Source organism: Ambystoma mexicanum, chromosome 1q (genome assembly GCF_040938575.1).
Source record: "Ambystoma mexicanum isolate Mex_15411 chromosome 1q, UKY_AmexF1_1, whole genome shotgun sequence".
Classification (NCBI taxonomy): Eukaryota; Metazoa; Chordata; class Amphibia; order Caudata; family Ambystomatidae; genus Ambystoma; species Ambystoma mexicanum.
Genome location: NC_090922.1, coordinates 1254663547 through 1254679105, shown reverse-complemented (window position 1 = coordinate 1254679105; position 15559 = coordinate 1254663547). Strand labels below are relative to the sequence as shown.

General features: G+C 44.2%; 1 protein-coding gene across 1 annotated transcript in view; it reads right to left on the bottom strand.

The window, feature by feature from the left end:
• LOC138545442 (cytochrome P450 2J2-like) overlaps window positions 1–15559 on the bottom strand; it is a 470793-nt gene that overhangs the window by 296971 nt on the left and 158263 nt on the right. Inside the window, exon 3 of the mRNA XM_069642069.1 lies at window positions 3427–3576. Within this exon, the coding sequence (XP_069498170.1) occupies window positions 3427–3576 (150 nt within the window). The remainder of the gene's footprint in view (window positions 1–3426; window positions 3577–15559) is intronic.

The following is a 15559-nucleotide window of genomic DNA, read 5'->3' as shown; positions in this document are numbered from 1 at the left end:
GCTATGCCTGATGGGTGGGAGAACTTGTTTGGAATGAATTGGGCATACACCAAAAGACCGGTTAAATAACCAAGCCTTGGACTATGTGTTACCAAGAAGAAATCTTTGCTAGGATCTCAATAGTCTTCTGGAACCTCCATAAAAAGCTGTGGAAACATCCTGGGTGTTGTTTGTGAGGGGTCAGAAATCAGAGGCAGACACAAAGTTGTAATTTTGTCAACATTAGACATCTTTATTAAAATAAAAGGGTTGGATAAAGATTTCTCTGTCCCTATCCTAAAGAGAGTTTCCCTACTAAGGAAACTGAAACATAAAATCAGTCTGTTTCACAGCGTCAAAATTACACAAACTGTCCTTGTGTACAAAGCGTATTTTACCCTCACACTAAAAATGAACAACCAAAAGGTGTAAGGTAAATGTCTCTATTTTAGATTCAGTAAAAAGTGTACAAAACCAAATATGAAAATCCAACAAAACAGCCCTTGGATCTAGAGTTGGTTCCCTTACCCTGGACTATTTCTGGTAGGATAGCGAATGTGTCCCTTTCAAATAATGATTCCTTAAGAGCAGAAGAAATGTCTCTTTCACACACCACTTTCTTCAGGATGGCAAAACGTGTCTTTTGAAGAATAGCAAAAGTGCATCTTTTTAAACAACTTCTTATAGTGATCTCCTGGTATACTACCCTGCCAGGAATCCTTCAGTAATTTCTTCATATCCCCTGGTATACTCTCCTGCCATGTATATTTTCAAATCATGTATTTTTAGCTCATGTACTTTAATTAGATTACCTGGTGTACCCCCCTGCCAGGAATCCCCTTCTGGGTGTTTGTAGATCCCTTGGTACACTCTCCTGCTAGGTATCTTTCTCCCAAAGGCTCACTGCCTGATATGCTTCTTTCACAAGGACAGCTTACAATGTTTTCCTTCACCATAATATAGTTGTACTCCTTCACGGTTTATACTTCATTGGCTTTAGGTACTACTTGTTCCAACTTCTTCCATATAGACAGCTAATATATGGAGACTTGTACAAGTTCTGTCTGGTAACCTCTTCACTAATATCCCTTTGCTTGTGGCAATACTTGTTCCACATTTCCCCAAATTGATATCTCATATATGGAGACTTGGTCAAGTTCTGTCTGTCAACTTCTTCATCATCATTAATTTGCTTGTGGCAATAGTTGTTCCAAGTTTCCCAAAATTGACGTCTCATATATGGAGACTTGCACAGAGTTTTCCTTTCAACTTCTTTATTAATGTTCATCTGCCTGTGATAACATTTACTGCAACATTCACCATACTGACTTTTCTTATAGGAGTATGTGTGTAAATTCTGTCTATTTTACTTGGTTGTTATTCAGAATAACTTTTCAATTGTTTATAGGACTTTTGGCACGCCCCGCGGTCCACAACATCTATGGGTAGACTCACTGATGTCTGATGGCGTTTCCAACCCGTGGCCCATTGCTACTGTGGAGTTTTCACTCTGAGAAAGCTTCTCCTGCGTTGCAGACCCTCATTCAATTTTCCCACCAACTTTGCATTCATTCACCGGCAGAACTGCCACTGTCTGTCAAGACAGCGCTCCCAACAGATTCGCTGCTGCATGCTTGTCAGAGGATCCCTCCACCCCCCGCCCACAGCATCCACCATGCTTCTCCCAGTCTCACACCTCTCCAGTAAGTTGTGCTCATAGGCGGTTGCTTGGAAGCACCGGCCTTGCTCAGCACGGTTCGTTGCATCTGCTTATGCTTTCGGTTCTGCTGCCTTTCGCTTCTCCACCTTCACTTTTCAATGTAAGGTGTCCACCCTTTTTAAATGTCTGTCGCAGCGCATTTGCACTTTAACAACTAGTCTGCACGTTTAGCTTGATGTTTCCTTTAATCCATATTAACTCCGTCTTCATCTTCCACGTCCCAGTACTTGAGCTTCATGGAAGTTGGAGTCCATAGGATTTTTAAGTCTTACAAAGTTACATCATTTTAGATTTTTGTTTAAAACAAAAATATCAGAGACAGGGGATGTTAAATGTGTATATAAGGTATGAGTGGTTTTCTGTTCAGATTGTTTTGCAAGAATGTTTTTATTGGGGTTGTGCAATGAGAGGGATTTGTAAAGTGACAACAAGCCATTAAGAATTCAGGTATGATGGAAGTCTTCTTCATTATGAGGTGAAGAATACGGTGTCTTTCCTGATGGGGTCACCACCATTCCTCGACAGCCGTCTCCTCCCTTGTGACCCTTCCTCATAATACCGCTGCAAGGGCCAGGATCAGGTAGTGGCTGCCGTTCCCTGGCCACATGGGAGGAGATTCTTGTCAGGAAATTAGTGATAATTCCATAGTTCTTTTTATTTTATTTTATTTTAATTTGGTTAGTTGATAAAATCAACTTTTCAAATGTTAAAACTTTTGTCAACAAATTTAAAAAAATTATAAAAAAATTAAAACAACCATACAAAACCATTATGATTCTATCATCTATACCAAACATCATAATAATGAAAGCACTAGAGAAAAACACAAAATACAAATACATAGTGGGTTAGTATAAAAAAAAATATAAAAAAATAATCTTAAAACTTAATATCTTGAATTCACATAGTTATTTCTCATGTCCAACAAGCAGATTTATGAAGAATTAATAATTTTAAAGGAAATTGGGGGCGGGGGTGGAGGGGGCTGGATGGTCCATTGTTGAAAAAAGAACAATGGATAGTTCTCCCCTGCCCAGGAATGCATTGGGCAGAGGAGAGAACGTGGAACCTAGAAAAAGGAGAGTACAGGACGCGGTTTGATTAGCTCCATGGGGGCCGTGGCCACGAGCAGCCTACTGTGGTTAAAAGGACTTTGCAAGCCAGGCTGTGTATGACAGGAGAGTGGCACCAGATAGATTGGAGGGGTCTGTTTTGTACGTTTACCCCAAGGGTTCCCCTAAGTCTCTATGCAGGGAGGGTGAGCTACTTGAGCATACATTTATAAATATAGAAGGATAAGGCAGTACTTGGCGCCCTTAAACATATCCCAAATTTTCATGTGCACTCTGAGAAACAATTCACATCTCTTGCGACTGTAAAGAGGTACTCTTGCGTTCGTTGGAGTAATCCCAGAAAAAGTGGCTTGCTCCGAGGCACTGTGGAACCCACTCGGTTAGAGAGTACTGTGCCTGCTCATATGGCCTAAAGCTGGGCTGAGGAGGGACTACTAGCTCAATGTTTTATGAAAACACCTAAAGCCGCAGGGGCCTGCATCCTGCGGCTCCAGATGTGATGTACTACGACTCCCATGATCCCTTGCCATTGACCTGATGGTTAGGGCTGATGGGAGTTGTAGTCCAAAAACTTCTGGCGATCCAACGGTTGCAGACCCCTACCTACCTTAAGGCATAGAAACTGAGATACATTTTGTGAACTGGGTAACTTACCATTCTCTGCCTCCATTGTATCCGTGAGGTAGCAAATCTCCTCGCTGATACGTTCTTCAAGGCTCCGCTTACCCATGCCAAAGTTCCTCAGAGTTGATAAGGCAAATCGCCTCTGTTGCTTCCAGATGTGCCCATTTGAATTTATAAGACCTGAGGGTGCAAAGGTGAAATGAAATATCCAAAGTGTGTTTTTCCAGAGAACCAACAGTATCCATTTATGTATAAACATGTTTTGTAAGAGACCACAAGCAACAAGTAAAATAGTTGATTACTTTGTTGTATTCATTCACATTTCAAAATAGCTGAAATTCAGTTACATTTAAGTCAAAGGCTATTCAATTTTTAGAAATGGAAAGACATAACACAAACATTTCCCGTTTACTGGATTTTTTCAAACTATTCATGCATGTTGTGTTCCTTCTACATCAACTTCAGCTTCATCTTTGCTGAATTGGCAGAGGCAGCATTCATCATTTGTATACAGTTATCAAAAATGATAATGCTTAGCTTTACCCTCAAGGGACCTTTACTACAATTTCAGAAAAAGATTCTTTAAAGATAACAAGTGGTGCTGCTGCTCATTAGACTAGGCCAGTCAACATGGATGACCACTTTCTATTTGCTGTTGTCTGGCACAGTGATGAGATGCTGTGATGAGATGCTTGAGGCAGACGGCCTCCTCGTGGGATGTCACTTCATCCATCAATTCATGCACCTACCTAGCAACTCACTAATGCAGCCAGCATCCACACACCCACCCATGCATCCATTAACCTCCAATGAGCTGAGTGTTCGGTGTACTCCGTACACACTTGCTGCCTTACTGCTGCTTTGCTCATTGTGTGGGAGGAGCTATAAAATATCCAGCCTCGGCGGAGTAAGCTGAGTGTTCTGTGTTCAGTGTGAGGTGAGAGTGAGCCCGTCTCCCGCCACCTCACTGGATTTTCTAAACACCGGAGCTGGCCGAGTTGAAATCACAATGACAGGAGAGGAATTAAAGCAGCATCTCCCACCGCCCCCCAGGGAAACAAAATAATGTCTGCGGAGACTAAGATGGTTGCAGAGGTTCTGGAGTCTCCAAATGTCAGGAGCCCTGCCCCGGCTGACTGCAATTCCCCGCTACGGAACCCGAACCTGGGGGAAATCCTGCAGGTGCTCTTAATCAGTGGCATGGAGAACATAAATAAAGAACCAAGGGGAGGTGGGTCTTGCCCATATCCAAGAAGGACCAACAAACCCCTTTCCGAGGCCTACCATCAAACCTGACACCCGCCAGGAGGTCGTTACCCATACCCACTAGGCCAGACAGAGCAACCAAGATTACGGACGGAGAGGACTGAATTTCAGAGTTCTTGGAGAGAGGCCAGTATGCCTAGTCAGGCAATCAAAATGGGAGAGAGGGATCCAGATATGATCATAGTGGAACCTGGCCAGGAACTCGTGGGGCAAGGAGAATCCACACCTAAACACTTATACAGACCCCGAGTAAGAAGCATCTCAGCCCTATGAGGGGGGCCAATGCAAAGAAAGAGTAATAGAAGTCACTACATATCTGAAAGTTGGGGAGCAAAAGAACCTGGGTCTTGGTAGCCCGACTGTCGAAAGAACTAACTTCTAGAATCGCAGCACAAAGACGATGGGGCCTGCCAGCCGGCAAGATCAGGCTGGATGAGAGGAAAGACAGCCCCAGTGGTGAAATGAACAATATAAACAATATAAACATGTAAACATGCAGTGGCCAGGGTAATTGGAAAAGAACGTGTTGGTTCAGGGTGGGTGGAATATTGATGGGGAGAGCCCAAAAAGATGTCCCACTAATCAAGAAACTGAGGGAAGCCAAGTTCCTGAAAGCCCCAGAGAGATCTAAGAGGGAATATGCAAACCGGTGGGGAGAACAGCATGGAAGGTGGCAGAATGATGAGAGAGATGATGGCACAAAAGCAAAATACGGTTATGGCCTCCTTAGCCTTCTCAATAGCCCCTTTACAAAGCTTTACGAAACCATAAATTATTCCTTGAAAGATCAAGCTACACACTCCAAGATGTCCTTCCTGGAAACCTTCGTAGGAAAGGTGCAGGACAGACTCAATAAGGAGGCAGATGCTTCAATCAACTGGCAAAATTGCCTCATCAATCTGGCGAGGCAGGAAAAACTGAATAAAACAACCTTGATGGATCTGTGCCAGAGGACTGTAAATCGATGCAGGCCCATTTTAAAGACCAGCAAATATGGGATAAAGCCAGGAGCAAAACCATGCCCTGCCTTTGAGCATGCAGAGTGAAGAGTCGATGGAGATTCCACCTATTAATGCACCATCCAAACGAATAGTTGAACTTAATGACCGAAATTGTCAAGAAAAACCAACGGGTGGGGTGCTTGACCAAAGTGCGAGATGGGGTGGATCATTACATCTACCCATAGCTACAGCAATGAGCGAAAGTCTCTGCAATAGATCAGAGGTCAAGGAAGTGACGGTTGATTTAACAACAGGTGGAACCAAGAACATGTTTTCGATCTTTGAAAAAACGCAAGACCATAAAAAACAGTTAATGACACAGACAAGCAGCGAAGCCATCAAGAGCCCCTCTGGAAGAAATAAAAAAAACATGAAGATGGGGCCCAAAAGGTAATCTAATGGATCGAGGGCATTCCTGAGGCATCTACGGTCTCCCCCCCCAACCTCTTCTGACCAGTCCATCAAATCGTGGACCAGAAAGGAGCCCTAGGGATGGCAAAGCCCCCCTTCAGAAATGAAAGTGAACCTAATTGGAGGATGGAGGAAATGAATACAATATCCGATTCATGTCTAAGCGATCTCATAGACATCATAACAAGAGATGAGGAAGATGATGGCTGGGCAAATCTTAGTAGAACAGAACTAGTAGAAATTGATAGACCAGTCTCCTGTCTAACTACCCAGCCTACGTTCTTAACTCCCAACCCCCCCCCGAGAGGGACCCCGCGGAGAGACCACCTATGAAAGCAGCAAGGTCTAAACCTCTATTTAGAACATTGGAGGAAAAAATAAATAGTCTAGGGTCGCTAGAAATGAATCAATCCTTGGAGAAGGGGAATAAAACTGAAATCAATGCTCAAAGGAGATCGGAGGAAAGGGATTGGAAAAACAAACACAAGGATCATTCGGATAAAGAGTGGCTAAAGTCTGCCTAGAAAAGCTCCTGCCTGACGAAGATAATCCCATTCTGAATCGAGCAAACGTAATGCATCTATTCCATCACATACCAAAACTCAGGATTATAACAACAGAGGACATCCTTATAGTCCAGTTTATAAAGGAATCTAGCATGGACTGGGTAATTTTACATCTACGATCCCAGCTGATGAAAGAGGAGAAACTGGAATTGCGAGAACTCCTACACCCATTGGACAATGATTTATGTGATTACAAAGATGGAATGGAAATTACAACAAAACAGTCTAATCAGGTTACAAGAGTGGGAAGGGAAATTCCAACAAACCCCACCCAGCAGGCCACTAGACTGCCGGCCAAAGAAGGCATAGTGCTGGTCCAAAGCAGGTGAACCAAAGAAAATTGGATGGCCAGACTAAACCTGTAGCAGACATGCCCTCGTTCAAATTCACCATCTCGAATGGAGTGCTAAAAAACAAAGTAACAGTAATAAATAATGATCTGAGACCTGATATACAAAGAACGCAATCCTGCTCGTGGTTGGCAGCCGACTTGGCAGAGCGCCGCTGACCCTAGAGCCAGATAGAGGAACACATTAAACCCCTGAACATAAACTGTTGGAATAAGAGAGGTTTTGTGGAACTTTTCACTAACAGTAATTTGGGTTTAGAAAATTCGGTCACATTATCTGTCTACTGGAAACTTGGTTGAGGAGCATCCCGTTATGTGAGGGATTTGAAGTATACCTCAATGAAGCCCAAAAGGGTCCTTTTGGCAGACCTTTCTCAGGATTACTGACACTGATCAAGACACCAAGAACTTTTGAGGTGATAAAAGTGTTTAACCCAAACCCCTTTATGCAATCTCTCCAGATCCAGTATGAGTCTCTAGTGGTCGAACAAATGAAGACACTAATTCTAATCAACGTGTACTGGGGAGAGAAGCATGATAATTACTTGTGAATTCCATAACGCGAATAACAGACAAGGCCCAAATGACAGTAGATGACCCTCACCTGATATTAAGTCAGGACTTTATTATGCATATTATGAATCAGGGGGGATGCTTAGGCAAGAGGCATTACTAGAAAATATGGCTAAACTATGGCTGAGGGAAATACAGCTTCGAGACATGGCGCTGTTAAATGGACAAACTTACAGAGACATCCCTGCCTCCATCATCTGGTCAAGGCGCGATCAAAGGGCATGCATTGACTACTGTTACGTTTCTTAGAATGTGCTTGCAGATATGTATCAACTTAGCGCAGTAGAGATGCCCGCCAGTGATCCTAGCCTACTGGCAGTAACCTGAATAGTGGTTTGCCAAAGTAAAACATTGGGAACCACTGGCCAGATTGATGTCACATGGGGCATGAACACTTAGATTAAAGCCACAAAAAATACCTGCAATAACAGATCAGTATGTCCAATTCATGCACAAGCATTCAGAGGCAACTGAATACGCCTGGATTCTCCGTGCATATCGAGAAGATTGAATCCCAGGTGGCAAACTATCTCTATTCCAGTGCATAAATATAACCATGACCTGGTGATGGCCAGGAGAGTCTTTAGAGCAGACATGAGAAAGCTAAAGAGAGCAGGCAATGATTTATCAGGGAACTTAGGGCGAAAAAGGAAACAAAGATACAGAAACTGGCTCAAGGCTTCTAAAGCCACCCGTCTTCAATTTGATGCTGAACATATGCTCATAATTCTCTGTAAAAACAACACTAGGCAACTGTGGTAACTTTTGAATAATGGGGGAAACTTTAAACCTTACACATTATCTCAAGTCCCAGAAGCGAGTTGGGTAAGTCATTAGTCCAAGCTTTTTGCAAGGGAAGAAGAGGTTTCCCATATGCTGCCGATGAAAATGAGTGGAAGCTGGGGTTTTAGCCTAGACAAAGAAGAAATAAAAGCCATGATTACTAAATTGAGCTTGTCTAGATGGGCCAGCCCAGATGGTCTGGCAAACCATGTCCTTGGAGGAAATATTGAGACCTGGGCGGAACGAACCACAAAGATCTTTAGCAAGTCTTGGCCACTAAGCGTATCCTTTCTGCATGGAGAGAAGCCATAGTAGTAGCTATTTTTAAAAAGGGAGACAATATGGGTCCAAATAAATATTGCCCAATGGCCCTACTGGACACTTTGGGCAAGTTGTTCGCTGGCTTACTACTTAAAGAACTAAATGAGTGGGCAACACAGTCAGGACATGTAGACCCGCGTCAGTTGGGATTTGTCAAGGGGGTTGGTACACCGTTAAATCGGTTCCACCTCAATTTATTAAAACTAAGGCCATAGAAACTAATAGGAAGGTGTATCTAGCCTTCATGAACCTCAAAAAAGCGTTTTACTGGGTTAACGGGGAACGACTATGGCAAAAACCGTAAAGGTGGAATTGTCCTCAAGATTTGGGAGAGGACATTGGACTCTTATATTCAGACACCTCAATTAAGGTCAGGCTCTCATCGGAGGGGGTGCTCTCAGAAAGGATCAGGACATTTGGAAGGTTGAAACAAAATTGCCCCTTAGCACCGATTCTTTCAACCTATATCTGCCTGACATGAGAGAGTCACAATCAGGGATCAGAGCCTTTCCTCCCAAATTTGGGAAACTAGAGCTACCCTGGGCCCTTTATGCAGATGATCTGGTCTTCATTGACCAGAACCCAATTGGACTCCAGCGTAGACTAAACAGCTTTGTTTCCTACCTTAAAGAAAACAACATGAAGGTTAATGCTAAGAAGTTGAAAATCCTCTTTATGTCCTCAGCCAGGGGAAAGCTTAGTGGCGGACCGACCTGGAGTCTAGAAAAAGAACCTATGGGAAAGGTAGACACGATGACATAATCTGGTGACGATAATTAACACAAATCTGGATGAAAGAGCACATCTAATAATGTTGCGGTGGACAGCTGGTAGTCTTGCAATTCAGGCAAGTGTCCTGCATGAGAAATTTGTGTCTCTCTCTGTGCTTCCCGTATTGATGTTTTACAAGCAGAAAGTAGTCCAGATCCTGACACATGGGGCTGACGCTAGCCTTAATTTGGCATTGAAAGAATCGGGAAGCCTAGGAGTATTTTGGAGAAAGGTACTCCACCTTCCAGGCTCCCTTCCGATGGCTTGTATTAGGTTTGAACTGGTTTTGCAATCAATGGCCTCAGTGGTGGCATGGAAAGTGATCTCCCTATATAGCAAATGCCTGACTTCAGGTTATATCACAGCCTTGAAATTTTAAAATAAAAAGAATCGAACTTGTCAGAGAAATAGTTTTCTAAATGGAAGGAACAGTGTAACACTTTCCTAAAGGAGCATAACATAACGCAAGATTCCTTATAGCCAATCCATTGAGAGTCAAGAAAAAAATACAACACCTTGATTGGATCCAAATGATGCAGGCAACATCGAGGTATTCGCTATCCTGGACCCTCATGGAAGAACAGAGAGGGATAAACCAAGTCCCAGGATACCTACACAGATGTCCATCTGCCAAAGTGAGGGATCTGTTTATGCGGTGCCGCCTAAACATCCTCCCGTCTAGAGAGGTGCTCCTAGTAACTTAACAGAATACGATAGATCAGGAACATTATAGATACTGTGGTACCCAGCAGGTGATTGAAACAATCTTTCACCGGTTACTAGTTGCAAGGCATTGGCCGAAGTGCGTATGCGATTTTTGGGAAATCTCACTAACAAGCAGAGTCGCTTTCATCCAAAGAATGGTGGGACTGAATTCCCTTGGGTGAAAAGACCAACATAGTCCTAGCGACTATGTCCTTTGTGGAATGTACTCTCAAAAAGTAGATGAGAAAGGGATCGCTGAAAGAAACGTCCCCAACATAAGACTGCCTCTAACATACAATGGGGGATAAGGGAAATATTGTTTCAATGAATTTGTAATGGTTACATTTTTAAGGCTGAAAATGATGGGATTTGTTTTATCCTTTTTAAATGAACTAATGAATGTATTGAGATTACAAGGATGTTTTTGTAAAAGGTTTTTTAAAGTAAATCACGAATACAAATATTTTTTAAAAATTAAAAATTAACCTCCATACACCAATCCCTCTGGCCACAACCCATGCATGCACCGGCCAATCCCTCGATCCATGCACCATCTTACTCATTCATCCATGAATTCACTCACTCCATCTACCTCGCCCACTCACTCACTGGCCTGTCCACCCATCATTCATCCCTCCACCCACTCAACAGCCACTCAATTGCAGCTCGCTCCTTCAATTGTCCGTCCATCCACTCAGTCATGCATCAATCCACCACCTTATCCTCTCACCCAATCACTCACAAAACTCCCCCATCTATACATTTCGAGTGAAGTATATTACGTGGGATGCAGAAGGATGTGCAGCTACTGGAGAATCACTCTAGGCACTTCAAGGCACACCATGTCTAAATCATGTTTTTACATTTCATTTTGCAGGTTTTATCATTTTATCTTTCTACGTGTGTGCAAATCTAATATTTATCAACTGGCAGACCTTCAGCGCTCACTTCATGCACCTGTTACGACGAGTAGGCTGGACGGCAGACTGCAAGACCTAAGTTATGGTGATATTGCTTGGGTTAGTAATTGCAGCTGGAAATTCTATGCGCACATAACGCTAGTATCCAAGGAAATGCTGGTGTAGAGGTGATGCATGTTGTGGTTAATTTGGCAGTTTCTGTTTCAGATGAAGTATACATCCGTAAATCTCAGTTAAAAGGCTTTGGGTGTGATGTGTTCTATTTCATATCTAAATCTGATCAAATGTATATTCTTTAGATTCTTGGGCATGGTTTTTGGAGGCCTACTTTGGGCAGCAGAGAGAGGCAGAGTTTAGGATTGTAGCCCACTTCGGTTCTTGTATTATTCACCAGTTACTTTTCTTTTCAGCTGGTCTGGGAGGAGGAGGGATGGAGTGCTCATCCTCCCTGAGCTGGTGGTGGGTGCTGTGAGAAACCAGAGGGTGTCTCACCTGCTAGTCCCCAGGGATAGATATCTCTCTCTCTCTCTCTCTCTCTCTCTCTCTCTCTTCCCCCCCTTACCCCCCTCCAGACCCTGGGGGTGGACCAGTGCAGGAGGATCACCTGGGTGAGGGTATGAGGCAGCCGTTGGTGAGATGCACTATTCCCCCCAATTTTGTTTATACAACCTATCCTATTTTTAGGATTCACCGAAATCCCAACTCCCAACCACCCCTTTTTACACAAACACTGGGCCGAGGAAGAGGGTGAGTGAGAGTAACATTAACTTTCACACATTGTACTGGACATGTCCCGCTAATCGGGTCAGGCAAAGTCAGGCACTTGACTCTGGGTGCATAAACTTCATACCCATTAGCTCTCCTCACATGAATAAAAGGTAGTACCCAAAGACACACTCTCAGCAAGGCGGAACAGGAGTACGAGCAGAACTTCCGGGACGAAGGCAGACCTACTGGAGCGGAGCGAAAGACAAAGGGACGAGAGCAGTGGGTCGAAAACCCCACGAGTTCCCCATCAGAGGTCTTTGCCTCCGACAGGCTGCGGAAACCACACGGAGAAGGCCACAAGTGAAGACTGCATTGTGTTTCAAGGATGTCAGTGACCCTGCCAGGTGAATGACAGAGTTGGGGAGGCAAGGCCAAGCCTGTGATACTAACCTTGACTTGTGAATTGGATATCGCAAAACCAAGAAAGAGACGCACACCGCCGGTGAGTTGGCAAGCAGCGACCCGACAGATTGGTGTGTTGAAGTTGAAGTAGCAACATTATATCGCAAGTGAAGGGTGCACGCGTGTGGTTGAGATGCGAGGAAAGGCAGACCTCTGAAGGAACTTTAAAGTAAAAGACAGATGCAAAATCAGCGATACTAAGTAACGTAGTGGTCCGACAAAAGGAAGTAGGCCACTCGAAAACCTCTGTGAAAGGTACATTGTTTGACGCAATAAATCGAATTAACAGCAAAAGTGAAATAAAGAAGTTTAACTCCTAGAGAACGGGAAAGTGAAAATTGAACTGTAAGCTTTGAGTCGAAGTGGTCCTGCAATGGTCTGAATAGTAAACCACGCACATTCGAAAGTCTTCGACATCCAAAAGTGGCCGGAACCCGACAGAGGGAGACCCGCAGTGAAATAAGCTTGGGGAAGGGAGCCCTCGTTCCAAGTTTGTGTTGAACTTTATCATGAGAGGTCTGAGTCCGGCAGAGGGGGACCTACAAGAACTGTGTAGTGAAAGATCTGAACTCGACAGATGATGGCTTTTGTGAACTTTTTGGTTGAAACATTATCTATGGAAATAGACAAAAGAGACTTAAACGTGGAAGGCCAGACAGGCCTCAATCCACTTTCTGGAACTGTCATTTGTATTAGAAGCTGAGCGAGGGTGCGTCATCCTGCCTACAGGGACAGACTTACTCCGTGTGGTCTAACATGGGAGGGGAGCTGGTTCAATCACATATCTTTATTTTGAACATTGATTTTTGTTTTTGCATACATTTCTCCTTTTAACACTTTTTGTACAAAAGATAGGGCACGCATTAGGTTTTGTTAGCATAGGCTAGTTTGATTTGACAGGCTCCACTAGGACTGTGTTATTTATCATTTGATGGTCAGGACTACTCCCATCTTAGCTCTAGGGCAAAATAGGAGTTTCTCCAATCCCAACAATTTCAATAAAGGTTTTACAAATTGTACCCATTGTGTCAGTGTCATACTGTTGATACCATGCCTCCCCTACAGTGCCTACCTGCCAGGTCAGAGCAGAAAAACTCTGCACTACCATGTGACATACCTATACTCAGGATGCATACAATATGTTTCCCACATTCACATCTATGACACAGTTTGATTCATTTAACCCTCAGTGATTTTTTTTCTCAGAGTTACAGACTCAGGATTGTTTCTTCACAATCCTTCACATCACACTCCATACACATCCAACTTTCAATAAACTATTTTGTTCAGAAAATACGGTTGATAATACAGTGTGCTTGATACAATTCTGATAGAGTTCCCCAAGAGACGCAGGATTATCTAAGAACATGCGGCTGCTGAGTTCTTGACTTGAATTGCAGCCAAGTGGATACTTCTTACCACAAGCTGCCGAGCACCAAAGTTCTGGCGAGGTAGCCAGCTGGACAGCTGGACAGTCCACTGGGTAGTCCAGGGACGATTCTGAAAGACTCAAGTTGGCTGAATCCTCGAAAACACGTTGAGACTGGTTGGTCCTACCAGTCCATGGGTTGGAGCACTGCACAGGGCCTTTGCAGATCAGGTAGTCCAACAAGGCTTCACCGGGCTAGGCTAGATGCAAGAAGGGTTGCCAGGCCTCTTCAGGAGTCTTTCTTTTGGATCTTCAGTTGGCTTTTCTTCTACGAGTGATTCTTGGCTCTGACACTGATCTGAAGAAATGGCTGCAGGAGTTCTCTTCTTATCCAAAATCCAGCCTTGAAACAAGTCCAAGCCCACCAATGGTAGGGATCTGCACCATTCACACAGCCAGTAGTTGTCCAATAAGGGCCAACTATTGGTTTCACTCATGCCCCACACCCAGACTCTCTGGCACCACAAATGTGGAGTGGGACCCCGACATTCTCATCCACTTCCTGGGCCACACATACACACAAAGGAAGCACTAGCCCACGTAAGCAGCAGTTTTCCCGGGCTAGTGCATGACCTTATATGCGATTTCCTGGCCTGGCAAGGCAGGAAGAAGGTCAAACCACAAGATAGCTAAAGAACAAGCGAAAATCTTGTGCCATGGCCATACTAGGGCACTAGCCACATTTAGTAGCCATACGTGGTAAATGTGAATGGGCACACTAGAAATAACACTAAACTGGTCAAAATCTATCTGCTGCCACCAGCTTGTCTTCAGGCACATACAAAAGTAACCATACATCCAAAGTGTAAAAGGCTAGGGTGATACAACAGTATCCCCATTGTACTGTATTGTAAGATGTTGTGTTCAATGTTTAAAAGTTACAAAGATTTAAAAGATAAAAGGGAAACATTGTTTCCCAGTGCTGATAGTCTGAAGAACTGGTGCCCCCTCTAGCAGCCATCTTCAGATTTGGTAAGCACGTAAAGTAGCTGTAGAAGAGCCGCATAGGGGCCGGAGGGAGGGTTCACATGTAACTGCATGCCAGACCCATCCTGGAGAACAATAGTTACAGGTAAGTAACAAACCTTGTCTGGCATGGATTCACATGCTCATGAATAACGAATAAGCAGCAGTACACATTACACAACCACAGGAGGTGTCAAGGCTCAACAGACGCAAATAACAATTACCTCTGGAACAGACTCACCTCAAGCGAACAGGTTTCGTAGCACTGCCAGGCTGAGTCTGGACTCCTCCCTTGAATCCCTGTCGAAGCTGTAGAACTTTGTGAAGGTATGTGTTGACCTCCACGTTGCAGTCCTGCTGATGTCAAGCAGGGGCACACCAGAAAGGAACGCCATCATCGCAGCGATCACTCTGGTGGAGTGGACTCTCAGACGGCCCGGCAGAGGCCAGTTAGCCACCCGATGACAGTGCATGATGCAGCCAGAGAGCCATCTTGAGATGGAAGCCTTGGACCATCCTATGATTCACAGGTCAAAAGTTCACAAACAATTCAGAAGTCTCCCGAAAACTCTTTGTATGACCCACGTAGAACTTCAAGGCACGAGCAAGGTCCAGCGAATGCAAGGTCCTCTCAGCCGGCAACGAAGGGTTCGGGAAGAAAACAGACAACACCAAAGGTTCGTTGAGGTGGAATTCCCACGGGTCCTTTGGCATGAAAGTGGGGTGCGTACGCAGCACCACCCTCGATTCGTGGAAATTCAGATACGGATGCTTGCAGGACAGACCCCGAATCTCAACCACTCATCTGGATGAGGTGATGGCCACAAGGAACGCTGTCTTGAACGAGAGAAACTTGCGGGGAGCCTGATGCATTTATTTATTTTATTTATATAGCGCACAACTGTGGATCTGTCATCCAGGTGGCCAGGACA